General features: G+C 36.9%; 1 protein-coding gene across 3 annotated transcripts; it reads right to left on the reverse strand.

Annotated features, from left to right (window-relative positions):
• Window positions 1-5,738: 5,738 nt before the first annotated feature.
• Window positions 5,739-26,316, reverse strand: LOC112970041 (PR domain zinc finger protein 2-like). Of its 3 annotated transcripts, XM_026073994.1 has the most exons (6): window positions 26,235-26,316; window positions 20,157-20,230; window positions 10,948-11,065; window positions 9,336-9,439; window positions 7,659-7,717; window positions 5,943-6,028 (listed from the first exon to the last, which is right to left on the reverse strand). In XM_026073994.1, the coding sequence occupies exons 2-5, from the start codon at window positions 20,163-20,165 to the stop codon at window positions 7,688-7,690; spliced, it is 261 nt and encodes an 86-aa protein (XP_025929779.1). In that variant the 5' UTR covers window positions 20,166-20,230; window positions 26,235-26,316; the 3' UTR covers window positions 5,943-6,028; window positions 7,659-7,687. The 3 variants fall into 3 exon arrangements, with proteins under 3 accessions (XP_025929777.1, XP_025929779.1, XP_025929778.1); XM_026073992.1 differs by lacking the exon at window positions 7,659-7,717 and having other exon boundaries at window positions 5,739-6,028; XM_026073993.1 differs by lacking the exons at window positions 5,943-6,028; window positions 7,659-7,717 and adding an exon at window positions 7,724-7,897.
• Window positions 26,317-27,615: the final 1,299 nt, after the last annotated feature.

Raw genomic sequence — 27,615 nt, forward strand, 5'->3', positions numbered from 1 at the left:
CGCCCCCTGCCGGCCGGAGGGCCGCGCCGCCGCGCGCAGCGCCGAGCCCCGGCCCGATGCCGCCTTTCTGCCCAAAACACCCATCTGCGCCAAAGCTGGGGCAAAACCCGAAGGTGCCAGCGCAGGAAAAGACCAACGGTCAGCAAAGGCACTGCGATGACGATAATCACTGTACGCTTCAGCAGATCCACTTAATTAAGCACAGTAACGACAGGCTTGTCTGCCATTCCACACTTTTTTTTCTTACCCAATGCAAAAACTCAAAGAAAAGGCCGCCGAGCAGGCAGCACCGCGGTGATCGCTGACGCCCAGCACTGCCGCCACCAACCTGATCGATGCCAAACAGTTTCTCCATTTTTTTCACGTGCTCCTTAAAACAGTTTCAGAATCATACACTAGGTCGTCTCCAACTCTGTAGGCTAAGATGCAGTTGATCTACTTTTTAAATTTCAATTTTTTCTCCATTCCCTGAACAATTCTCTCCAAAGACAAAAAAATCCCCAAACTTATATGCCTTCCCCTGGCTTAACTGCACCACCCCTTTTTCCCCAGGGTTAAAGAACATTGGGGTACTGGAAATAAGATACTATTTTTAAAGTCAAAGTCATTACATGAGAGCAAAGGGTATCCTAAGACTTATATTTCAAGTCTGAAGCCAAAGGGAACTTTTCCATATGAAATGATAGCAATATCTGTTCCTTATGAAACATTTTTCTTGTAGGTCTCTCAGCACTTGACAAAGGTGATAGTTATCTTTATACCCTCTGACACTGGAACAACAAGAGACACAAGATCCCAACAGCTATGTTAAATGTTTAAGTTTTAACATAAGCAAAACCTACTCTTTGGCTTCCTTTACAGTTCTGGATGCCTGATGGATAAATAGTGGTAACAATATTTGCATGATCCCATTTTGCAGCTGTTTAGCAGTGAGGAATGAAGAGAAGTTGCCCGATGCAAACAACTTACCAGTACATAAACTCCAAGGAAGAGCTGGCATAAAAAGGCAGTGCAACCACACAACGATAATGAGCATCTAGTTTGTTAGCTTCATGTCTGGGACTAATATTCAGTTTGGTGAATTTAGTTTTGGAGCAACTACTCTCGAATCTAAATGAAGGTCTCCAACCTAGTACTTCTAAGGTGCAATGAAGTAAAAGCTCCAAAATCAGGCAATTAAAACAGCTCCCTCGGTAGCAATACTAGCGAGAAGAGGACTACGCTGATGAAATGCCACTCGTACAGCTACTCTGATGCTACAGAATACATGGTCCTCTTACTGACAACACCCTCTAACAGCACCTCCAGTAACCGGCTTCCTCAAAGCCAGTATCTGTGGATTGTTCGCGCACTAGTGGTAGGTCAGGATAGTTTAGTTAAAAAAAAAAAAAAAAGGGGGTGAATCGTGGACAGGCCCACTGGGCTAAAATTGTAACTGTCACATGCTTTTTTGTGCATTATGCTTTAACTGTGACATTTCTTCAATCTGGAGATTTTCTTTTCAAAAGGTTTCCTTTGAAGCAGTTTTGAAATTTGTTTTCTTTTCAGAAGTAACATCGATTGGATAATGCTATTCATTGTACATATACAAACATTGCAACATGCTGTAGAGACTGAGACATACATTTACCTGTCCGACCTTATAACAGTATATATTATTCACCACAGATGCTGTCTTTCACTATAATACTGCACTTCTGCACATGGATGTGGCTCACTTCCCCCCAAATGTGACCACAGTGGACAGTTTGTGGACTGATGTGGTAGAACTTGTGTGTATTTTGCCATACCTATTCTATTGGTTGATTAACATTGCATTCCCATGTAACGAGTTATTGTTACATATTATTAGTTATTATAAACCTGTTTGACAAAACCTTCTTCAATTATCTAATTAATTTCACCTTAAAAATCAACAGTCTCACAGTCAAGCTGATTTAGAAGACTTTGAAACCGAGTTTTCACTGCAATTTATTATTATAACTTGTAATTCTTGAAGAAAAAGCATTAAGAGCAGTACTATGTGCAGAACAACACTATTAAAGTAGCTCATTTCATTTGGAGAGGCAGGAAGAACTTCTGAAACCCCATAATGAGTTTAAGCTGTTTCAATGAAATATCACAAATCTCATATGTATACTGGGGAAAGTATATGCAAAGCAGCCTACAAAGATCCTTAGTCCTTCAGTAAAGAGGAAGAGAAGATGGAAGAGAACTGTATTTGTTTGTGCTTACTTAAAAATTCTATCTAGACCTCATTAGAAGTCCCCAACATGGAATTTTACTATTCATTTACAGCAGAAGAGGGAAATGAAAGCTCCGTGCACTTTTGAGGTTCTTTTACACCAAGCAAATTCAGACTTTGCTTATCTTAGCAATGCAGCTTGGAAATCAGCTTATTTAACTTACAAATTACAAATGCAGAAAAAGCTTAAGAAAAACTTGGGAAAAAATTAATAGCTATGACAGCATTTTAAATGGCACCAGGTAAAGTAGAGCAAAATGACATACAAGCTACCATCAAATTCTCTTTTGGGGGCAAGTAAGAACTTTTTTGTTTGGGTATCACCAAATAGAACTCCTCTAAATTTATCAACTATGATAAAGATCAGGAAAGAACCATGTGTACCTGCATTTGTAAAGTTAAAACTGTTTTGAAAGGGCAGCACATGCACCATAACATATTATATGCAGGAGAAGGACATCTAAAATATTCCTAAACCTACGTTAACTGCAAGACTGGTCAATCTACAGCAGAGCGCATTTCAACTATCTGATAGCATTTACAGAACAGCTTTTACATGCCATTAAAAGTTAGGGCAAAACATCTACCCTACCTAATCTACAGTCTATGCAAGACAAAATTATGTTTATGTGCCTACATCCATTAACTACTTGCAGGAATGTTTTATCACAGAACACGAGTATGTACACTGTTACTTATTAAATGCTTTTTTTAGTCTCAGTGGTCAGTAAAGAGTGATGTTAATCTACGGCAGATATGGGCCATATAAGAACTAAGTCATCCTTGGCACAGAAGGCGAGACAGAAATAAGCATTTAAATTAGAGAGACATACAAGTATAAGTACTTTGTAAAACAGAAAATGGCACAACATTTTTTCCAGGTATGAATCTTCTCTGCAGTTTCTAAATTATTGGATAGTGAGAAATGATACAATGGACAAGATATTTAAATGCTTTAATGTAGTAACTTGCCCTTGAGACCACAAATTTGAGATCTCCTATATTATACTTTGTCCTATGCTGTCAGTCTCTTGCAGCTCTATTTGCAAGTTGCTCCACACTATTTAAGAAATCTGGTTACTACAAATTTGTTGCCACTTCAAATAATTAAAACAAGCTTTCTTAATGCTCTCCTTTGGTTTTTATATCCATGGAATGGACAAGGGACATTAAACAATGTTGAATTAAAAATACTCCTATTAAACTACAAGAATTGTCCATTTGCTCAATTAACCTGAGATGTGACCTTCTAAATCTTGACCTATAGTATGCTGACTCAATGCTGAAAATTTAATGATTGTGAAGACTGTTTAACTTCATGTAGAACTGTCATTTTAAAAATCATGACAGACTAGCAAGATCAGAATTCTCCTTAAATAACACTTCCAAAAGGTGAAAGAAGAGTAAAATATATTGAAATAGATAGTTTAAAAAAATTATTGAGAATCTAGGCATGCACTTCTGGTAAACTAACATTCTTTACTAGAAATTCATGACTTTCCCAATATGGGGCAAAGTTTAACTTTACATTATAACCTCATCGTTGCATAGTGAAGCAGCTCAGGGTTGTACCACCACCTCTCAAATTATCCACCGTGGCAGCTGTGTCACAGATGTAGTGACAAGCAAGTTTGGTCTCTTCTGAGCAGCATGAAGCTGGAATTACTAACACAAGATCTCAGCCCGGCTCCTACAGAGCTACTTCAGGTTTGTCTGCATTGCATTCCTGGAACAAAGAACCCAGGGCACAAACAACTCAGTGGTTCTACCTACGTCAGCTCAGGTCCAGGAGCTCCCGCTTTGTGCCAGACCCCAAACTATCCAGAGCTGCTGCTTCTGCACTAAGCCTTTAAGAGGCTTAGTACGTCAGGCACAGCAGCAAGCCTACGTGCAGAGCCAACGCTGTTTCTGATGTAACACTCCCTCCGACTAGCATGCAGTGCAGACACCAACACGAGTTTCTAGAAGCTAGCCTGGGACTGGTACTGCTAACACTAAATTGAAGCTAATAATCCAAGAGCACACAGGGAAAAGCACAGTGCAAACATCCAAGTGGTTGCTGCAGGGGCAAATAAACCCCACTGAACTCAACACTGCTCTTTGAAGAACCCCATTCACATCCCAGACAAAAACTCAAAATCTCACCACACTGCAACAAGCCCCAGACAGATTTTGAAACCAATAAAACTGGTCCTTATTGGCTGCTCCAGCACGCTTCAGAAAGAGTTGCTTGACAGCATGATCTTGTTGGCAAGACTTACTAGGATAAAATTCATCAGGTCACAAAAGGAGAAGATAGTCAAGAAGATAGGGAACAAAAGACACTTTGGATACTGAAGCAAGGTGTGTTATTTTGTCAGCATCGCTCAGCCTCTTTTGGCAGTACAATGAGTTTCCAAAGTGGGATATTCTCCATGAGAAAACAAATTTGAAATGTGAATGCCTGTCTTCGCTTATCAGGACTAAAACCATTGCAGAAAAGATTCAATAAAAGAGGAATTTACAATTTCACAGTAGCTCCAAAAGCACAGTGAAAGTACACTTCCATTAATGAATTACTGTGACTGTGGGCAAGGAAGGAGGTAACCCAGGATAAAATGTCTAAGAAAACAAAGCTAGCTATGGATTCACACTGAGAGCCTGCCCTCACTGAATAAACACTAAAAGAGACATCACTAGTCTGGCTGGCAACAGGGAATCTCTACTTGAATGCTATCTCAAAGCTATTGGAAAATTCAGAAAATATTTAGAGTTTTTTTTCCCATCTAGTTTAAGTGACCTAAAATTCAGTAGCACCATATAAGAGTTTTACATGTAGTCATGTTGCCCTATGAACTTCAAAACTGCATAACTTACTTTTTGTTATCTATAAATGTTGTAGACCTTACAAGGAAATACAAGAAACAGGCATAGACTAAAAGCAAGACTTTATATACCCCCAAAAAAACTTCATTTAAAAAAAAAAAAGTTGAGCAATGTATACCCACTGCTAGTAGATTCACAGTTCCTGAGCAAAGATTCAAGTAATTGTAATAGCTACAATATTCTAACACTAACATACTTCACCATTACTTACAATCTAACCATTTTTTCCCTTGATATAGGAGATAAAATTCCCCACAAATTACACCCTTTATTTCCCCCTCACTCCCTAAACAAAGCTGAAGGTGAATAAAATTAGGAAAGTGTTTCATGAAACTCCCTGTAAGAGTGTCTTGGCAACCAATCTTTGTATGATGCAAACACCATAAAAACAACTGATTTCTGAAAAAAATCTCAAACAGATCCTCAGTTTAAAGTGCCTTCGGTATCTACAGGAACTTAAAAACATTTAAGTGATCTGCTACAGCTTTTCATTCCCATTTTTATCAACAGTTATGCTACATCAAATCATCAGCAAACAAAAAAAGATGGAATCTTCATATTCTTATTTTTAAAAGTACCTTGTAATGTCAACTGCATTGACAGGGAAGAATTTAGACCAATGAAACTATGCATTTGCAGTATTTTAATTGTATTTCATAAAATGCTTCAAAATCAATTTAATACAAATGATAAAAAAGGGATTTGAATAAAGGGGAATAAAAGGTATTTAAAAACTAATAACTGATTCTTCATAGACATCGATACCTTTAAGCTTTTGTAGTAAATGGTCCTGTTGATCTCCAGAGGAAACAGATTTTGCTCCTTCCCTGAACGAGCCCAGTTTATATACCGTAGCCAGTTCCCTTTCTTGGGATCAGTCGCATCAACACACATCCATCCCAGGTTTGGATAATATACCTAAGAAAGAAAAATGACATTTATCCCAAGCAAATGGACAACTATATTAATGTTGAAGTGTAAATGCACTAAACACAGAACACATTTTAAAGCTATATAGTAGTAGTTATCATCTAAGGAAAGAAATGAGGCAAAGACTACAAGCTGAGACACAGGTTGGTTGGGGGGGGTTGCTCTTCTGTTGTCTTTTTAGAGAAACTGATATAATCAGAAAAAAATGAAGAACTTTTTGGCCTGCAAACCCTTCTGTCTGAAGATTTTTAGCTCAAAAGTCAAATTACTTAATATTCTATGCTTTGTTTTTAGTTTGGAAAACAGAAAATGATTCTTTAACATTTGTATTTAGTAAAGGCCTGATTTAAACTTCTGTTGTGGTTATATGTTTAATTTTACTATCTGATGAGTTGGGAAGAGTAAATAAAAGTTAGCAGTATTTGCTTTATTTGGAAAGATAAGGGAAAGCATAATATACATTTAATCTTGCTTCAGGGGATTAAAGAGCATCTTAACCATTCAGAAGTTGTGTGATCACTTTGAAAAAAATTTGACCCATCTATAAACTTCTGTACAGTCCAAGATGCTCTGTAAATTCTTTCATTTCCATTTATGGAAAAATGTTTTGAAACTGCTCATTTTACATTTCAAGACAGCTTGCAATAGAACAAAGTTACTGACAAGTCTTCAGTATTTTCAGCTGACTTGCAATTCTGCTTCTCTTTCAAGATGCGCTATACATCTCCCACATTTCGTTATAATCTAAGCTAGATGCCTATAAGAAAAGCTTTCAGTGGATGCTGCTATATATCTGCCAAACCAAAGAACACACCACTGTTCAGCAATTGGAGCTATCATTCTTCCGTTATTTAAAAATATTTTCTTTGTCTCAGGACACAGGCATACTGACAGGTACACAGTGCCTCAGAAGTATTGGGCAGCTCACAGAATTTCAAAAAACAACACTGGAAAAATATGTGTAATTTGATTAAATTATGTGCTTTTTCCTTTTGGTTAAGTCTATAAATATCAGCATCTATCGGTAAGAAATCTCTTTGCAAAGCCCAGCCTCCCTAGCTCATCATCTCCTGCAATGTTTGCTTAGCACCAGCATAGATAAAAGAAAAACTAAAATTCAGACCTCACCATAACTTTCCCATTGTTACACAATGTTACAATTTTATTTTTTCTCATAGTTTACAAATAATTCTAAGTCTTTTCCAAAGGTTTTACATGTTTTCATTTTAAGTACTCTTCTACAGTAGCTTAAAAATAAGAACCATTTAGTAAAGTTCATTTCTTTTGTGCTGATATCCTGCTGATTTAATAAAACAGAATTTTATCAATTGAGAATTTTATAAAATGTTTCAATAGACATGCCAAAATCTTGTCTCCTTCCAAGTAACAAACAAAAAGGAAACATCTCCCTTACTTATTCTGTTCCAGCATGGATTTCATCAGCTGACTTTTGAAAGAATGCTCATCAGCACACCCAACCCTTGCAATATGAGAAAGTAAACAGCTTCACCGACCAAGATTGTAAAAGGAATCCCTTTGGTTAAAATGGAAGAAAAGAACAGCTAAACAACGCTGTGGAAGAGTTAGTAAACATGAGACATATGGCAAAACATAATACCTGATTACTTTTCAGTCAAAGCTTCTCATTTACTGAGTTTTGTTTAAAGAGCTTGCGCACTGTGGGAAAGGAAATAGTTTTAACTCCTCTGTATAATATTGTGACTTTAAATGATTCCTGTAAACCAGGATCAAGATCCTTCAGTGCAGTTGTGCCATTCATTCTGAACTCATCAGCAGGTGGCATTTCCCTCACAGTTTTCAATCACTTGCCATCATTTTCCTGTCAGTGGCTTTTCTCTGACAGAAAAGGAAAATATGTTCAATTTATATATTTCTTTCCTCAGCTACAGCAAGCAGATATTGGCACACAAAACCCATCTGATTTAAAACAGTCATGTAGCATGACAGCTTGAAATTTTTAACTTTAAGCTAGCATCTCCAATTGGTTCCCAGGAGCCCCAATTTTTCTTCAGATTAACTTCACTAAAACAACAAAAAAAACAAGTGGGATTCTTGGCAAAAAGGCTGTTTCCTTTGAGAGAAAGGTCCTCATACAGGACTACTTCCAAACACTACCATCCTTTTACAAATTACATTTTCTAACAGTTAAGCTGCTGGAGTGGTTTCAGATATCAGCATATGGAGCCAACTGTTGCAGTCTCATTTTAGCTGACTTTTTTTTTAATTCCAAAACCAGTATTAAAGCAACAAGCAACTACTTTGAAATCCAGTAAAGGACCCTCCTCATTCCCTGCCTTGCAAACTTTGAAACTTTGTAACAGGATGTCTGTGACTATAGTTTTTCAACACAAATTTCAAGAATATTAAGACATCCGGTGAGAACACTCATTATCCAGCACTGAGAAATGCAAGGTCAATAATTTACAGGACTGATTTCATCTCACTCACTGTTCTTTTACCAGATAAAAATTAGAGATATTTTATACATATAGTGGAGTTTCTGAAAGCAGTAGCTCAACAAAAAACATTCTACTTGAACACTTTCTTATTTTACTGATGGTGAATTTGCATTTATGGGAAACTGTTCTAGATCCATTTCTCTGATAGGGATTAATGTTAAGTTTTGTACGTGTATCCAGTGTTTCATGCAGTTTTATTTTAGCAAGCTAGTGGCCAAAAAGGATGACTGCTATCAATATCTTCATCCTAAAAATTTGTAAACTAGAAAGTATCAGTTCCTCCCCATCCTCCTCCTTGGCTATTTACTTTTTAAAGCCACTGGCTCTGTATGCCTTAAAGACTGAAGTCTTTGGGAGTTAGTTATGAACTGTCTTATTTAAAGACACTGTGGATGGGATTCAACTCCAGATTAAGACATCTAAATTTTGCAATTCACAGTCATAAGACATAAGTCTTATGACTATCAGTGGAGCTCAAAGAGCTTTTCAGCTATCCAAACAGTAGGTATTCCCTTTAAGGCAAGCCCAAATACAAGAATTTCTCCTACTGTTGAAGACTGCAGAGGAACACAAATACTGCAACAGTTGAGAACTTTTATAAAAGCCTTCAAGCACAAAAGCAACCCTAAAAATTAAAAAACTACTCTAACTACTCTAGTATTACTCTAAAACTACTTGTCTAAAAACACATTTGTAGGGGAAACGATAGATAGATGGTGATAATTCTGTATAACATCTACACCTAGAGTCTCTAGAAAAATTAAGAAGCAAACAAAATAGACTGATACTTTTTCCATTTAAAAGGTTTTTCTTACCTCCCACATGTACACATTGCTCTTAACTTGAGATCTTTTCTTCTTGTCACCAACAAATGGACCAAACTTCTTGCCTTTTAAAATTGATTTTGTTGCCCAGACACCTGAAAAAATACATATCAGTAATTATAATGAATCTACCTGATTTCAAGCAAATATTCTACACAATTCAGATTTCCTAAAATCATTAAATATGTGTCTGCCTCAGACTGGGAAGCATTCTGTAATATTAAAATCACAACAAGTAAATTGAAGTTTACTAAAGTGAATTCACAAAAACATCTCTTTACTCCCCACACCTCACTCCAATTGTAAAAGGTTTAAGCATTTCTCTGGTTTTGTTCTTTGTTCACAGGCTATTGTAGGTCGGAAGACAAAAAATGACCTCTGATTTCTCCTGTACCTCAAGTGATACTCAAAATACCATGAAAGAGTTATCTGTACAGGTTTTACAGTGTAAAGTCCCAGATTTCAGCTGCTTTACTGAGTGAACACGTTATTAAAACAAAAAAACCTACTTGCTCGCTCCGAAACAATGCCAGGCAAACAAAGCCCCCACAGAAGCTGTGAAGCTAATTAATACTACATTAGAAGGAAACCACACAATTTTGGTGAAAATGTGTACCTGCCTGTAAGTTTATCGACAAGATTTAAATGAACTGAAAATCTGGACAACTACATTTCACTTGTTATAACAAGACGACTAAAAACAGATTTCTCCAATATTTATGTCAAATCTGTGGAAAACAGCCAATGAATTTCCTGCAGGCATGTTACAGGTCTATAAAGAAAACACTTGATTTCAGCTACTTTAACACTGACTTTGTGAAGGTGAAAAAATATTCTGAAGGTATCTAGCTTTCAGAGTTATAAAAACACTGTAAGTAGTAAAAATTTTCTAGAATGTTTACTCCTCATACCTGACTTCATTCAGATATAACATTCCCATTCAGACCATATCAGATCAGGTTCATACTAGAAAAGATTAACCTTGCTCCAAAGAGTTTATAACCTGTTACTAATAGTAATGCATTTATAGTCAGGCTTATTCATCAAACTCCTAGCTTAACATAAACTACCAAAACCCATAATTCTAATTTCCATCAAAATTCTGAGTCAAACTCCATTAAAAAAAGCTAAGCATTCTTGCCTACATTACAGAAACAATACTTTGCCCCATATAGCAGCTTTCAAGTCTGCACTGAAGCTGTCCTTATAAATTAAGCTTTTTAATACTGATTAGGCAAGGAGATGCGGAATTCTGAAGAGGGACAACAGTAAGATGGCTGTAAAAAAAACAAAACTAGAAAAGGTGAAAGTGCTGCAAGTGCAAGTGAATCAGCAAAGAAACATACCGGTATTTTCATAACCTAATCTATCTGCATCCTGGCCTACCTTTGACTCAGATCCTGATGTTCTGGGAACATGAGCTTGGGCTCTGGGAGAAACTGAGACAGAAGCAGACCACTCTTTCCAACATAAATAATTTCAGATTAATGTACCAGAAATTCATGGCTACCCAGCAGAAGGAGGCATCATATTTTCACAGCAACTGTAATTTGTGCGAGCTAGTGTAAAAATCTCCATTCTCTTTCACAGTTGTAGCACTCACCAAGCCTTGTCTTGTCGACAGCAGATGGGAAGAGCTTCACATCCTCAGGAAGCCCTCGAAGCACATGCTCAGGTACATCAGCTAAGGTCTCCACACTGCCAGTAGATTCAGTTGTGTTCTACAAGTAAAAAAAAAAAACAGAAGGACCATGACTATTAGCAAAGACAACAAAACAGATGATCCACTCACAGAAGCAACAAAAACTTGACTTGGAAGTAAAATTTCCAAATTGTCATTTCAGCTAGGGTTCCCTCCATCAATATTCTAATGTAGAAGCCTCTTTTTTATCAGAACATTAAAGTTTTCACTATTATTTTCATTAATAGCTGCTAATGCTTTAATGCAGAGTTCTAATACCACATACATAAAGGTCTTTCAGGTACATGTAAAACACCAATATCTGAAGTTTTTGCAACTATTCTGCTTTAGTTAATGCGTACATTTTGACTACAAACAGTATATGGCAAGTAAATTTAACTGAAGGGGTTTTCATACATCTCACAGGCCATTTGCCATTTCATTCATTTCCCTTGACTTCTCCTTAAAATCTACCCCAAAACTTCCATTTGAGTTGTTCAGAGAATAAAGCTGAAAGTATTCAAACTCTCCTGCCTAAACGACCTACCTGCCAACATCACTATACTATACCTGCAGATGGAAGGAGTGAAGGACTGTTTTTAGACCTTTGAAAATATCTATAATATTAAATTTACTTGAATAAGTTCATTTTTCAGAATATGGTTTTCATATGGGTTCAGGCTCAGCATTAAGTCTGAGACATGTGCTACTCATTAATATGGTACACTAAAATTCATCCCTGGAACAGAACTACAGACGAGGTATTTTAGATTGCACTATTTTTTCAAACAGCTATGTCAAGAAAAACTACGCTTTACTAGATTTTACGTAAGTAATAGCTTTGTTACATGCTACATTACGCTGAAATGCAAACTATTTCTTTGCACTATTTGATTTAGCAAAGTTCCTCCAAATTTCAGATAAAATATATTGTAAAATAATCAAGTCTATCTGCATAGTCTTATACTTAGTCTTTCTTCAAAAAGTATCACATAAGAATTCACAGAAACATTGCCTCAGAAAGCATTTTAGCATCTAAGAGCTGTTACCACCATGAAATTTCAAGTTCCTTAAACATTCTGTTGAAGCATTAGAATTATTATGAGTAAATAAACTATTTCCAAACTCTTTTTAAATTAGACAACTCAGATTTTTTAAAGAAACATGTAGGATGAACACATCAGCTCTTACATAACATGTCTGGAAAGTCTTAATTAAAAAACTGTTAAGGAGGTAGACGAATTTTGCCTCTAACAATGCAGAGGGCTGTGAATAACATTCAGACTTAGCCTTTTCTCAATGTTAACCACAAAAAAGGTTTTTTCATTATTTTAGGTTTCAGCAGTAGGGTATATCTTAAATACAATCTTTTCTGCTAGAGGATGTTGCCGATTGCTTTTGACAGACTAGTACATTTAAGAGCAATATGATGCTTTTGTAGAAGCCTTCATTAGCTGCATACTTTTTGAACTCTGAATAGTCAAAAAATGAAAAAAGCTGTTAGAGATGTTTCAGGACAGACACATCATTTGTCCTTATCATACAGTTGAAGCATATTACTGGAATTTAAAATAACTGGAGGCAAATAAACTATGGTGCTAAAACACATTTATTTGATTAAAATGGTATGCAGCAAAACAGAACACAGAACATTTCATAGCCATTCTATTGACAAATTTCCTAAATCCTGGATTTCCTACAGAGGATAAAGCTGTAAAAGTTCCTAAAGTAGAGGTATAATAAAAGTACAGTGCACTGAAATATTAGCAGCTGCTTTATATTACCTAGAGGCTAGGTTTTTTACACCTAGAGACTAATCTTCAGCAAATTTTACTTTAAAATATAGAACAAATGTGGATCAAAAGTCCGCTAGAGCCAGCAATCCTACCATTATGACCCTCAGCAAGAGGACTTCAGTAAAGGTTAGTAGAATCACTTTTCCCTAATACAGGTAATTTTAAATAGGCTTGTTTGGATCCATTTCAGATCTGCGGCATGCAGCTTCTCTCTATCATAATTGACAGGATTAATGAAAAGGATGACTAGAGAAACATGTTCTATCAAACTTTGTTTGACTGAACATAAATATCTGTCCATAAGAAGTCATGGTACCTGTGACCAATTTCAAGGAAAAATCTTTAACTATTAAAATCTCCATTAACAGAGAAATAGAATTCAGGAAATTAAAGCCTAAAAGTGTAAAACTTCTAAAAATATTTATTTGTATTCAGCACTCACAATTCTAGGTATTTGCCATTTTCTACACATTTTTAAAGACTCCCTCAATTAAGTGAAACCTGAGATGTTTTGCAATTTTCCTGGGTACACACTAGTTTGATATTTTGTTCATAATGAAAGCTAACCGGTATTTCACCTTAAAGTATTCGGAGATATTGAAGTTTCAAAACAAAGGGTAACTCCAGCTCCAGAGCACTTACAGTCTGAGGGTCAAGTCCTGCTTGTACAGCCTTCCAATTTAATTTTGTCAATCATTTCCTAAACTTACACAGAAAAGTTCCAAACTAAACAAGTGTGTATGCCTCTATGCATAAAGGAAAGAACGAAGCAAAGTTTCAGTAACAGGACTAACTTGCCCAGGAACACCAAGTGATGATCTTGGAAACACAGCGCAAAGCCAGAATATCAGCTACGCTCAGCCACACTGAGCATAATTTCACATATATTAGCAATTTATTTTTTCCCCTCTTTTCAAGTGATTACCTCCAGGGATACCCAAAGAAAAATCTAATCAGTCTCAAGAAAGAACCTAAAAGAGTTCCTGGTATTGCACCAATCCTGCAGTTTCTCTGCTGTACTGAGAATTCAGTAGCACTGCCTTTACTTGAAAATATCTCTCGTGAGAAAGATCAAGGAAAAAACCGTACACACAGTTCTGAAGTACATATAGTTCACAAAGTCGTCATTTATTTCATCTGCTGAATAGAGGATACTGCTGTAAATGAACGACTACAATGTATACTAGCATGTGAACCTGGGATTCATCCTCTACCCTGCCAGGAACATACATGAACATACTCTGTACTACCCAACACTAAAGGCCAGGGGCACAGAGATAAACCACCTTGCATTTATTGGAGACTAATAACGTTCATACAGACTGTTATGGTAGAGTAGCTGACACGCAGAAGTTCTTATTCAAATGTACTTTGCAGCAGCTAGCTCATGACCCAAACTTAACTATCATCTGTAACAACAAGTAAATTCAAACAAGTCTTTAACTAAACGGTCTCTCTGCGTGCAGCACGCAGAAGCAATCAGACACATTCTTCCTCCCTTCCCTTTACCCGGCTATTCATTTTACTCCAAGGGCACTGCAGGCTACAAAACAAAGCTTAATACGTTACGAAGGCACACTGATTCCAGCAATGGGCAACGAATCAGGCCAGCAAGAATGCATCTAAGAAGTGGGCTTTCAGAAAACTTCTGAAATGTCAAAATATGCGGTACCTCTGCAGAAATTCTAAACAAGCTATTGGGGCCTATTACTGTCTTTCTACTACTCCATTTACAACCTATAAACATGCCATATCACTCCAAAGATCAACATTAGAGTATTTGCATGTCAAGTTTACTGCTGTGCTTTGCAACAAATAGATTAAGCTAAAAGGTAGTTTTTAGAAAAATTAATGGGTTTTAAATAATGTCTTCAAAGTTAGTACTTCAGTATTGTAAACGTTAATTATAATTCCCTAATAAATCAGCAATTTGGACTCCTCAGCCAGTAGGCAATAATACAAAAGGTGATCAATCTATTTTTCTATTAAAGCTAGAAAGGCAATAGAAAGCTAATAAATGATTTGCAAATGTTTTAATAAGTGATTGTTTCAATGTCATTTTTTAGGAAACAGGTTCCACAGGCTGCCTGGATTTGTACTATTGTTCATATAGTATGTAGTAGCAAATACTACTCACTCTCATTTGTCAGAAGAATAAAGTACTTAGCTGTTCATTAGCTAATTATAATTAACAAAACATTTGTTCCTGATAAAAATGATTAGAATTTCAAAGTTAAACATGCACAATTCCCCATAAAATCAGTCCACATTATAAAAGAGCAATGCCTGGTGAAAACTAGGCATATGTTGAACACTGTTCAACAGGCCTAAAAATAAATACCTGTCTTTTGACATCTAACTTTGATCATTCTGGTCAGGAGCAAGTTATAGTGGTGCGAACAGTAACTTCTGATTATTTACACTCTGAAGAAGCATAATAAGAAGCTGGTGTCAAGACAGCTGGTGTTAAACAGATCAATAATTTCAGCCAACTGTCCAAGTAAATCAACTTTCTGGAAATTATTCTAGCTGTTACATATAACTACAAAGCAGAGATGTGATAGTAGTTTACATATACTGAACAACACTCAAAGCATTTTTCATTGAGCACTTATGAAGTATGTTATGCTGAAAGCTGAATGGAAATATATTTGTATCTGCATATGCAATGAAATTTAAGATTTTTATCTCTAAAGAAAAATGGATAAAGCTTTGCAACCTCTTCTACTTAGCATCCACTCTTTGTGAGGATGCTGAATATGACAATTATTCTCCTTTACATTTCTGAATGCAACTTGCTGAGTGTAAATTTAAGTTACCAGAATACTTATTATGCTTCTCCCAGCTTTCTTCAGCAACAGAGAGAAAAATGATAAAACCAGAGTCACAGCAATGTTATTCTACTGCTGCCTTGGTAAGCCTCAACAGCTGCACAGACAAATCCTAGAGAGCTATTTGTAGGGGAGAAAGACCCCCAAATTGGAAACTATGGAAGGCACAGAATGCCAGAAATCCCTTCCCATCCACACAAGTGAAGAGACTTGGGGGGGGGGGGGGGGGGAAATATATATCTCATTCTTTAATTATAATAGCTGAAGGTGTATTTGAAACAGAAGAAAGTTTTAATTTGCTCTTCCAAAAATCAGAAAGGAAAAATAATGATGAAAGACAACTGATTTTCAGGCATCTGCTAGCCTTAAACTGATATGCAAGAAGCCATGTCTCAGCAAACAAAAAACCCTGGTCTTCACAGCATACCGAACTATGAAGCCTAAATATCTTTCCAGTACATTACCCCATGGCTTCATTAGGACAACCCCAACCTTACTTTTCACAGTGGTTTCTAACTAACAAATTTTACATAGGCTGATGAGGGATATTGCAGACAGTGAGCAAAACAGCTATCAGAACAATGTAATTTAAGTTTCAATCTAACAAAAGCATTCTTTACAACCATAACTAGATAAGCAATTAAAAATCTCAAGCCCACAAAATCTGATTCATCACATTTTTGCAAAAATGAAATTAAATAAAATCAGAATCAATTTAGACAGAAGTATATACTGTACTATACCATACACTTGGATGCATCAGACATATTCCTTAATAGTCATACCTCCCTTCAGCCTAAAAAATTCCAAAACTGTTGTCATTTGAGAAGTTTATCTTCATGTAGTAACAGACAATCAGAACTTAATTTTTCATCTACCTACATAAATCAAAGATTAGCAACCCCATTCAGAGAACACAGCACTGCAACCCTTTCAAAACCTGCTATATCAATTTCACAAGTACCAGAAAACTGGAAATGGCCTTGCATACAACACAATACATTTCACACCTCAAACAAATGTTAATAAGTAACCAAATACTATTCAATAAAATAAACAATTTAGTTCAGTCAAAGCAGTGCAACCTCATTTTATTTGCAATTTAAATGTAGTTATTTAAAAGATTCTCCAGATCAGAATTTGTCCCCAAGGAATGTCTGTCTACCAAATGAGATACTACAAGTTCAGTCACTTTCATCAACATTGAACAATCATATTTAAATTCGCTTTTCTGTTAAAAAAATTAGTTTACCTCTTGATAAGGGTAGTGTGTTACAGTCAAATCATGCATTTACATAAAGTCCTAATATTTTTCACTCACTCACACAGTCCTAACTTTTCACTCACTCCAATACTGCAATTTTGAACACAAGAGCACCTGAATTTCCCTTTATTTTCAAACCTGTTACTCTGAAGCTCATCACAAATATCACACTGTTAGCAACCAAACTTGCAAAGGTGAAGTGACTTAAAAAAAAAAATCAACAAAAAAAAATCATTTGAAGGCTGCAGGGCTACCCTAACTGAAACTTTTTCTTGTTTGCATGAATTTAGAGTCCAGTCACTTTGACAGCACCTTTCAACACATTTACTTTGCAATTTTGTAATAATTTAGCAATTACCAGCAGTTTTGTATACCACCTTCAATAAAATTACACCAATCACAAGTTAGACTCCAATATTACAAGCAACATTTAAGAGCAGAGTAGAAACAGTACCTGCTACAATGAGTTTAGAGATGATACAGACTGGAGCAAAAGACAAAAAAAATCATGCCAAATGAATGCGATAATGGCAAACATTCAGTTAGTATCATGTTTTGGTGAAGACAGGTTTTTATTAATATAAATGAAAATATAAACGAAAGGATGCCAAGAAGAGAGAAGGACATAGCTGAGGTTAGAAGGGGTAGCTGCACTGTGAAATGGAGATGAAGAGAGTAAGGAAGGTTGCTGACGCAAACAGTCAGCTAGCACAAGACAGGTCAGTCAGAGGCAGAAAGTTCTCCGCTTGTCCAAAAACCTTATCTGGCCACTCCTCTTGGCAGCAATTTTAGTGTGCGTGCTTGAAGATTAAAGATATGTTACAAATATTTGAAATCTTGAACAAAAGTGAGAAATTCAGAAGGGAATGGAGGGGGGTTACAACAAGTATAGCCATAATTTGCTAACTTACGCCTCCACCATTTTTAATAACCATGCAATTTTCCAGGTAACCTTGCAACCTTCTTCCTACCCAATCTAATACAGTCTGAGACACAGCAGATGTTACTGATGAAAAAATCCATATTTGCTTGCTTTTTAAAATAAATTATTCAGACTATTCTAATGAAGCAGTTTAAATATCAAAGGAAGATTTTTTTAAATACTAAGACAATGCAAGCCATCTCTCCCGAGACAGCAATTTTCCAAGAAACCCAGTAATATTAGTTCCAATAAAAGCTGCTTTTTTTTTAAAAAAAAACCCTTTTTCTCCTTACTACAAGGTGGAGGCCATATCAAAGCATTTATGAAGTGGTTTTCCTTCACTGCTTTAAGAATACTATGGGGTGAACAACAAAACTAACAATCTTTTCATATAAACTAATTAACAAATGCCCAATTAGTTGCATGGTCACTGAAGTCACACCAAAAGCAGAGACAAGCAGAATGAAAGAAATATGAGAAGACAACAGTTGAAAGATGTTTGACATGAGGCAAAGACATTTCTTATACAGACCTGGCACTACAACTTGTCAGTGAATGAAATGACAAGGGCACTGCAAGAAAAAAACACCACAGGGTTGATGCTAAATACACACTTAACATGAATGGTAACTGAACAATAAAAAGCCATATAAGCTCTGTACACCTTGGAAACTAAATGTGAAAGCCAGAGATGCCAAGAAAAACTTAAAGCTATTGTAATCATTCCTTAAGGCAGGGTCATCTCATTATTTAAGTGCAAGATGACACATACCACAACACTGCATAAATATTAGCGGTCCAACAAGAATGATGAAGACTTAGACTTAGTTTCACACAGTGGAGAAGTCTTAACTCTAGAAATAGATCAGTGATGGGGAAAGAAAAAGAAAAACCTACACAAATGGGAAGGAAACAGAGCCACTGATAACAATTACTAAAGATGAGAATCTAGAGCTTTCCGAATTTTAGCAGAGCTCAAAGTTTATCAGAACAACCAGTAGAGCAGAGTTACTACTCTAGCATAGAGCAATAAGCTGTTCGCTTTATTCCCTTGAGTGCATTCAAAACAAACCTTAAAAGTTAAAAGGTTTGAAGTCTCAATATACAAATAAACTGTGACACTATTTATCCTAGCTATCACAAACCAGACTACTGATGCTTCAAAGCATGCTAATACAAACGTTAACATGCATACTTCACAACACCTATGTATTTCAAGACTCTGATATAGGTCGTATTATTATTTTTAAATATACATGTATATATTTAAGGCCACTTTTCACTTCAAATTAGAGGGAAAAAAGCAACAGGAGTTATCTCATCAACCAATTCTACACCATAGCTAGTTGTACTTACTCTTCTACAGCAGTAGCGATAGAGTGCACTTCAGCAAAGTGCTAACTGTACTGTATGCTAATGATGATCAATTATATTGTTCCTAAATGACGTCTTGTGCTTAAGGGCAATAAAAGCACTCAGGAACAGACATCAATGAAAAAGGCGTACAACAAAGTATTTTACTTCACTGTGTACTGTGGTTGTTTTTGGCTAAGAAAACAAGAAGCTTCTATTCATAGCCAGCTTTTTTAACAACTTAAAAAAGGTATTCCTTCAGTTTAATATCCTGTGTTCATATTCCCTTGCCAGAAGGACTTTGTTACATCCTCCAGAAAGCAGAGCATTTATAAGAAAAATTAAGGCTCATTCTGTATCTTTAATAATATTGTGTGCAATAGATAGAAATTTATTATTCTTACTTGGATAGAGAAATACCAAATGTAATCATTGCCAGGTGTACATGATTTTAACAGCCTCTAGAATATTCAAGGTATCTTTCTTGTGTCTATATAGTAGATTACTGCATCATAAAGGAAATGAATCTTCCAAGTCTTAACTTGATTCTAGAGTAATGTTTAGGTTCTAGAAAAGTGAGAAACTTTCTGTTGAATCAATTTCCATGACAGATTCTCTTCACTGCACATTTGAATTGGTAAAACGGTGGGGCATGGGGAGGGAAGTCTTCAGTTTTCATTCTCATAAGCAGCTGAATTATTATCAAAAGCCTTAGAAGAAAATACATTTCCTGGACAGGTGTTTTTCTAAAAGATGCCAGCCACCATATTTTACATGTGACTAAAGGGAATTCACACAGAAAATGAAATAAATTTCACAAACACAATGTGGAGAGGAGGATTATGGAATTTAATGGAACTGAAGATTTTAAACAGCATTTTTAGTGGATGGTTTACTTCTATTAAGAATCAACTGTTCTAACATCTAGGTAAAGCATTTTGATAAAGTCTTACATTTAAACTCACCTGGTTCATTTTGAATTCCTGTTGTGTTCTGAAAAGATACACACAACAAAGAAACTTCTTTGATTACATGAGCCCTAAAAAGAAAAACAGACAATTGTAACACGTACCTACCTAAAAATTTACAGTGAATTGAAAGTATACATACAGACCTGTAGAGTTTCTCCTCTTAAAAGGATTTTTCACAAAGCAGCGTATTGCTTTATACAAAATCTGCTCCAAGGTATAATTTTGTCATTATAGCTCAAATGTACTTGAATAATCTAAAGAGGGATATCTACCATTAATTTTTGTCTCAGTTTTAAACAAAGATGCAACAGAAATGTACTTGACTAGGATTGTTTCATTTGTTTTTTTTAAAGACAAGTTAGGTTGTTTGGCATTGAGTAATTTTAGAAAACTTTAAAAGTCAGACTACTTTAGCATTTAGTATCAAAGCAGTATGAAAGACCGTAAGTGCACTTTTGAATTTAACGAGATGCATGTAATTGAGTCCCCACTCTCCACTCTTCCTTTTGGGATGTACTATTACAACCTTCTAACCTACCTCAGGGCATCTACAAATTTGAATCAGTTTCTAGGGATGATACATCCCGAGCATTTGATTTTCAAAAATTTTCTGTCTAACACTGAGCCAACACCAAAAAAATACCAAACAAGTAGAGAATGCTCAAGGGCTTTCATTACTATTTACAGCCACTCCCAAGATTCTATTAAATCCTACCATGACAATAATGTCCCTTTGTCTCCAAACTTCTTATGTGTTAGCACACAGTTGTTTCTCAGACATCTTCCACATACCATTTACTTCCCTCACCCTTGATACCTTAACTCATTCTCCCCTCTTGACAAATAAAATTTTTACTTCAGACATTTTTACTTGAATGCTTTAGACAAATGGTTCCTGAAATACGATCCATAGACTGCCTGTCATCTGCTGAAAGTTGCCCTAGCACATGGAAGTGCGGATTAAATGCAAAGCAAAAGTCAGAATCATTATGAACTTTTGTACTTGAGATGCGGCCTGAATTACAAAGAAAAATTCAATTCTTTTATTCACTGTCCATTTGGACTATATCCGCACAAAGTCAATTTATAAATGAAATTATACAGATACCAACAGAGGCATCAACACATTTCCTAGTGTGAAAAGCAACTTACGTTTAGTAACACAAATGTCTTTTTTCTATACTCTGCTTTAAAACAAAAAACAATTATTCATGTAAAGAAAACAAACAAGAAAGTTTTATATTAACGTGATTTTAGAGCTCAATCTGATGAACTCTCCTGGCTGCAGCATGAGTTTAATATTGTCTCCAGCTGTCTATTTCCACCTTTTCTCCTCCCTCTCACTGAAGATTATCCATCCCTCAAAGATGACAGTTGAACTGTTCATATAACCTTTTTCTATCATGGTTCTGGAAAGTGATTTAGAAAACCTACTATGAGAAGTGCAAGTATATTACATTATGGTAAATGACATTGTAATCTTGAAGTATAACTGATTTTCAACATTGAATGCACAAGGAAGATATTTAACCTAGAACCCTAGATATATAAAGACAAACAAGAAGGATTTAAAACACTTACAGAGGCACATATACAACAGCATCACTACTCAGCCACTAAATGGAAAGTATCAGAGACAACCAATAAGTATATAAGTGATGGGTTGATGGGGTGAATGCAAAAGAAAAGTTCTGTCAAGCAGAAAATATTTTCCCTCTAAGCTGAGCTTTTTTACTTTCATTGCCAAAGAAATAATACAAACTATTAAAACTTAAAGAGCAGTGAAAAACTTATGTTAAGATTTCCTACTTTGTTTTACTCTGTGCAGTAAAATTAAAGAGCTCTTGTTTTTCATATACTAATTCAAAATCATTGTGTTTAGAATTAAGAGTATTTTCAAAGAATTTTCAAAACCAACCAAAAATAAGCCTGGTGTTTTCAAAAGTTTAATAAAGGGAAATTAATGTTTTTAATCAACTTTTACCAAACTGGTTATATCCAAACCGCTTGATGGTACTTCTAGCAGACGAAAAGATGACAAATCTTAATATACTGCCATATTTAAGTGTATACGCAACATAGTTTAGATGAATTTCCTAACAGACTGCACTACACTCTACTCTTAGTTATAAGCTACCAGAGGAGCCAGTGTGTCATAAAATACAAGTAGACAATAAGTATAGTAAACCAAAGCCATGAGTTTTTATAGAGCTATTAATGTAAAACACATTTCATCTTAAAATTTTGTGCCTGCAGTTAAGTTACACATACGAGCTCTCTAACTGAAAAATGATTTCAAAATATTTCTCCATTTTACCTTCCTCCATGTTACCTATTTTGTTAACAATGAACTCAATTGTGTGGAAAGAAAGATAAATCACACTGGGGAAAAAATTGAAAACAATTAAGACTGTAGATAAACTTTTAATACATTCACTAGCTTTCTTTATACCTAAATGAAAAATAACATAAGAACAGAAGACAAAGTATTTGTAATACTACATTTGTTTAACTTGCAGTGCACAAAGGTCAACAAAAACAGAAAATAGGAATCAGATTCTGCAACTGCTGTGCAAGACTTAGTTCCCCATATGATCAATGACTACCAACAACTTATCTGCTCCTTTCACAGCAAACAAATAGGCCTTCAACTTCATACACTGATAAAATGATTTAATAGCTACACATACAATTAAGTCTACCATTAGATTTCCCCAAAAAAAACTCAAAGAAAATGATACTGCATTGATTTGTAATCAAGGAATTGTGGTATAAGTTTAAAAAAGTGAGGATGACCACATTAAACTTGTTATTTTACATTAGCCACAGACCACAACTGTATTAGTACTTGCAAAAAGTTACATTAGCAGCTACACCAAAGAGAGGTAACAAATACTTTTATCTGACCTTTTCACCAAGTTCAACAGCAACATATAGTTGTATCTACCAAAGACCAGAACAGTCAGTTATTGCTTCCTCCCAGCTCTTTACAAAATCTATCACAATAAACCTTAAAGATCCTCTCAAGATGACCTTAATTAAAGGTTGTAATACCAAGCATTTTCCATGAAGCACACTCACCAGTACAATAACCTTTGAATTCGTTAGATTAATTTCCAGAAAGCATTGCCAAGACATATTTATTTCAAACTATTATCTACTACTATATTCCATGAGTACAAAATTACTAGGTAGTTTCACAAGATATTAAAGCAATAGGAGAACAAATACAAGGGGAAGATGATTTACTGCATCATATATTCTTGGAGTGTCAAAAAAGTCCATTTAGAAAGGCAACAAGTTATATTTATTTGAGACTGTATGCAGCATTCTTAGTGGAGGAAACACTACTCATGCTAAAACAAAACACTAAAAAACAAATTTGACCTTGCTCTGATTTCTACACTTAAGGATTTTTAAATGTTCCTTAAAAAATATATATATACACACACACAATTTACCTGGAATGAAGTAAGCAAACAAAAGCAGATAGCTTATTACAAAAGCAGCATTACAGATTTTTAAAACTATACGACAAGGTATTTTAGTGGACCTTCTAGGTTATACTAAACAGGCTATATTCTGTCTTTGTAAGTAATATTTATCATCTCCATATGTGAAATTTTTTTTTTTTATTCCAGAATCAAAAAAGCACTTTCATAGAGAACGTTACTGCCAATTCAGAGAAAGGAAAAAAAAGACAAAAATATCAATTCTATTTTGGAAACTGAAAATGAGACACACATTACCTCATTGCTCCAGTACAAACAAGTTCATGACAAAACCTGGAACAAAACTTAAAGTCTCAACATTCTACTTAACTAACGAACAGTGGTTTCAGCTGGGATATTACAGGGCTTTGGGGATTGTCTTTTCCTTGTTTTGGTTTTTAATTGCAGCACATGAAAAAATTTTAGTATCAGGCTTTTTTTTTTTTTTTGCAATTCAATAATGAAATATTCTATACACAAATTTTGAATTTATTAGGTGAAACAAAGCATGCAAGAATCTTTTAAATTCATGTTAGTCCCCAAAGATTAAAAACAGGTATTTGAAAGATAGAAAGAACAAGCACTGTCTATGGGCAGTTAATTACAAAGATATTTTCAGTTACCCAAGACTACCAGAAAAAAATGGAGAAAGATGGAATGCAAAAATAAATGAGACACTCAATTTCTGGACACTAATTAAATCCTGCTGTTTATTATCCATTAAAGAAAAGAAGCCTTTGCTTACTATGTAACCAAACATATACCCTAAAAAGGTTTACACAGGTATCCACACTAAGAAATCCCCAACACTAAAATAAAACCTGTTTTCCTAGCACACAGTTTTTTAGAAAACCATTTCTTCCTCATTGCAAAAACAAGCCGTAACTAGTCAAGAAAGAGAAAATAAGTCTCTAAAAACTGTAAATATACAGAAATACCATTCCAATCTTCAGACATAAGTACACTTTTTAAATTAAATTCTACTTGCAATGACAGTAATTTTAAATTAAAACCTCCCTGGGGAAGTACATTGCTGATTTACTAGCACACAAAATACAGTGTTTCAGTCATTTCTTTTTACAGTACAGATTGAGCTTCCCTCCTTTTGCCTATATGCATGTTTTACATAGAGGAAGAAAAGAAATTTTGCTGATTAGAGCATGATCAGAGAAAATACATATAGGTGAAAGAAATATTTTAATTTGGGGAGTTTTGTTTAATTATCAAGATCATGCCTGCCTTTTTCATGTTGAATTTGTTAGCATGCAAACGTATTACAATTTTTTAAGAATCTCTTGATATTCATCAAGTTCTTTAAGTTCATCTTGATATTCATCAGTTCTTCAAGAATCTCTTGATATTCATCAAGGCTATGTATACTTCAAAGAATCCTTATAACAGTCCGATTAAAGTTGAAATGAGCAAACCTAAGATTAAGAGCACTACACTAAAACAGGTATTTTTCCAAGACGTTATAGCGTACTGTGCCCATTGATAATGCTAGAGAATTACTATGTTCACACTGAAAGATTGCCAAATATGAAGAATTAGTGCACTAGGGATTGTGTGAAGGCAAGATACTCAAACATGTATTTTAAAGGTACATCCAATATAATGATGTACAGGACTAAATTTGGGTTTGTTACAGAACACTAAAATTTATGAAACAGTAAATGAGAAGGGACTAACATATAATACAATTTCGCACCTGAAAGAATTAAGATGACCATGCTAACTACAAAGATCGAAGGAAATATGAAGGAAAGCCCATGTCCAGCACAGATGTTCAAGTTTCAACATGCATGAATTTATGAACTCTAGCTGCTTGTAAATCCTTGACAAAAAATATGCAAGGAGCAGTGTCCAGTAAAGCACACAACTCACGGACAAACGTTCTTCCCCATGATACTGCACTACTAGGAAGAAACCTCTGGTTTAAGCGGCATGTTTTAAGAAGGGTGTTTAAAGTAAGGAATCTCATTTGGGAATTAATTTCTCCCGCCCCCCTCTCACCCAGTTCGGCACGGACTCGATTTGAAGCTTGATTTAAGGCTTGCGAACTGCCGAAACTTTTGAAGGGGATTATGAACCGTTTCGACGATCGGAGCCGTCGCCTCGCGAGGCCGAACCGGCGGCACCCGCCGAGCGCTGCCGCGCTTTTCCGCCGGTTCCCCGCACACCGGCGCCAACCTCGAGGCGACGCCGCAGGCGAGGACACCCGCCGGCAGCTCTCGGGAGGGAGCAGCTCCTCACGGAGGGGCTCCACCACACACCCCCGCCTCCCACGGCGAACCCCCCCCCCCCCCCCCCCCCCCCCCCCCCCCCCCCCCCCCCCCCCCCCCCCCCCCCCCCCCCCCCCCCCGCCACCCCCCCCCCCCCCGAACCCGGCCCCGGCCCGCCGCGGCCCCTCTCCCCCGGGCCGGCTCCTCCTCCGCGAAGGAGGATCCCGGGCGCGGCCCGGCCCGGCCCTGCCCTGCCAGCCGCCGCCCTCCTCCCTCGCCGCGGCCCCGCGGCGGCTCTGCCCACCGCCCCCGTCCGTCCGTCCCTCCCTCCGCCGCGGGCTCCGCTGCCTCCCTCGTACCTGCGGCGCCGCCGCCCGCGGCCCGGCTCTACACGGCGCGGAGCAGCCTCAGGCTCCGGCACCCTCCGGACGCCATTTTGTCTCCAGCCTCGGAAGTGACGTTCGGGGAGGGAGGGGGGGGGAAGGCCGCGGGCAGGGCCCCCCCTCACGGGGCCGCTCGAGGCCGCCTCAGCTCATCGCACCTGCCGGCGCCGGCCGCCATCGCGCCGCCTCCATCCGCCGCCCTCGCGCCCCGGCAGGGAGCTGCCTGTGGAGAGACGGAGCAGGTTCTCGTTCCCTTTTCTCTTTCTTCTTCCCTTCGCGGTGACGCAGCTCCGTTTTCCCGCCTCGGACTGAGAAATGAGGAGAGGAGAAAAAAAAATCGGTGGCTGTGGGGAAATAACTCGAATAACTGGAGAAGATGCCCGGGGGCACCGACCTGGGCAGATCTTCGCCCTCTGAGGGAGCCGTGGGCGATTACCGCCGTTTTTAACATCCCGCCTGCTTCAGACCCATTTTGGGGACTGTACTGAGAATTTAAAACTGCGCGTATATTGTGCTGCCCCATAAAAGGCTTCTTAGGTAATTTCTGACCAACTACCTGATGGGAAGGGAAAAAAACCCCCACCAAAGTGAAGTTATCTCCTCAGAAACGTGTCTTCATACCACAGGGCATAAAAACATCTCTATCCCTGTGTTCAGTTTGCAGAGTAAAATGATTTTGACCCTCGTTTGAAACTTATATTCATAATACTGTCAGAGCGATGTAGTCTTTTGGGAAGAAACTGGGAACTCTCTTACATCAAAGCATGGAGAATTTGCTCTCCACACACAGGAAAGAAGCCTTAACTTAACCCCAGTAGGCGATGGGACACATTAAACTAATACAGTTTTTATAGATTAGATATCTAAGGTCCAGAAATGTTTTAAATTGATTATTTAGTTTTCATATTCATTGTGCACATAGGACAAGCCATAACACTAAAATTGGTGATAGGCATGGACACACCAGGTGCTCATTCAGTACTGGGACAGAAAAATCCTGTTCCATGAGGTAAATCATAAGGTTTCCTTAGCAAATAAGCAAGGAAATTACCTAACTATCCATTCTCATCGAACTGAAGCTTTCTAAAACATTTCTAAAACATTTCATCACATTTCCAACCAATATGAGACAACCTTCCAAACGTAAGGAAAATGCAGGCTCTGAAGCCAGAGCGCTTTAATGCCTCTCCTTTCATGCATAATTTTGCGAAGCAACAGCAGACTACTAATAAGGACACAGTCATCCTCCCACCTGGAATACTCAGGACATATTTATAGATTAAAATATTGTTTAAGTATTCCGAAACCAGTTTTGAGCCCTCTGGTTTTGGTAGTGGCAAATCCTCATATAAACATG

The sequence above is a fragment of the Apteryx rowi genome, unplaced genomic scaffold (assembly GCF_003343035.1).
Source record: "Apteryx rowi isolate R43461 unplaced genomic scaffold, aptRow1 scaffold_38, whole genome shotgun sequence".
Taxonomy (NCBI): domain Eukaryota; kingdom Metazoa; phylum Chordata; class Aves; order Apterygiformes; family Apterygidae; genus Apteryx; species Apteryx rowi.

What these genes read in the sequence shown, in the direction of transcription:
- LOC112970041 (XM_026073992.1), bottom strand. An exon ending in TGTCGACAAGACAAGGCTTG is followed by an intron (nt 9,440 to 10,947) that starts GTGAGTGCTACA and finishes GTATTTTTTCAG; the next exon opens with GTGTCTGGGCAACAAAATCA. An exon ending in GCAATGTGTACATGTGGGAG is followed by an intron (nt 6,029 to 9,335) that starts GTAAGAAAAACC and finishes TTTCTTTCTTAG; the next exon opens with GTATATTATCCAAACCTGGG.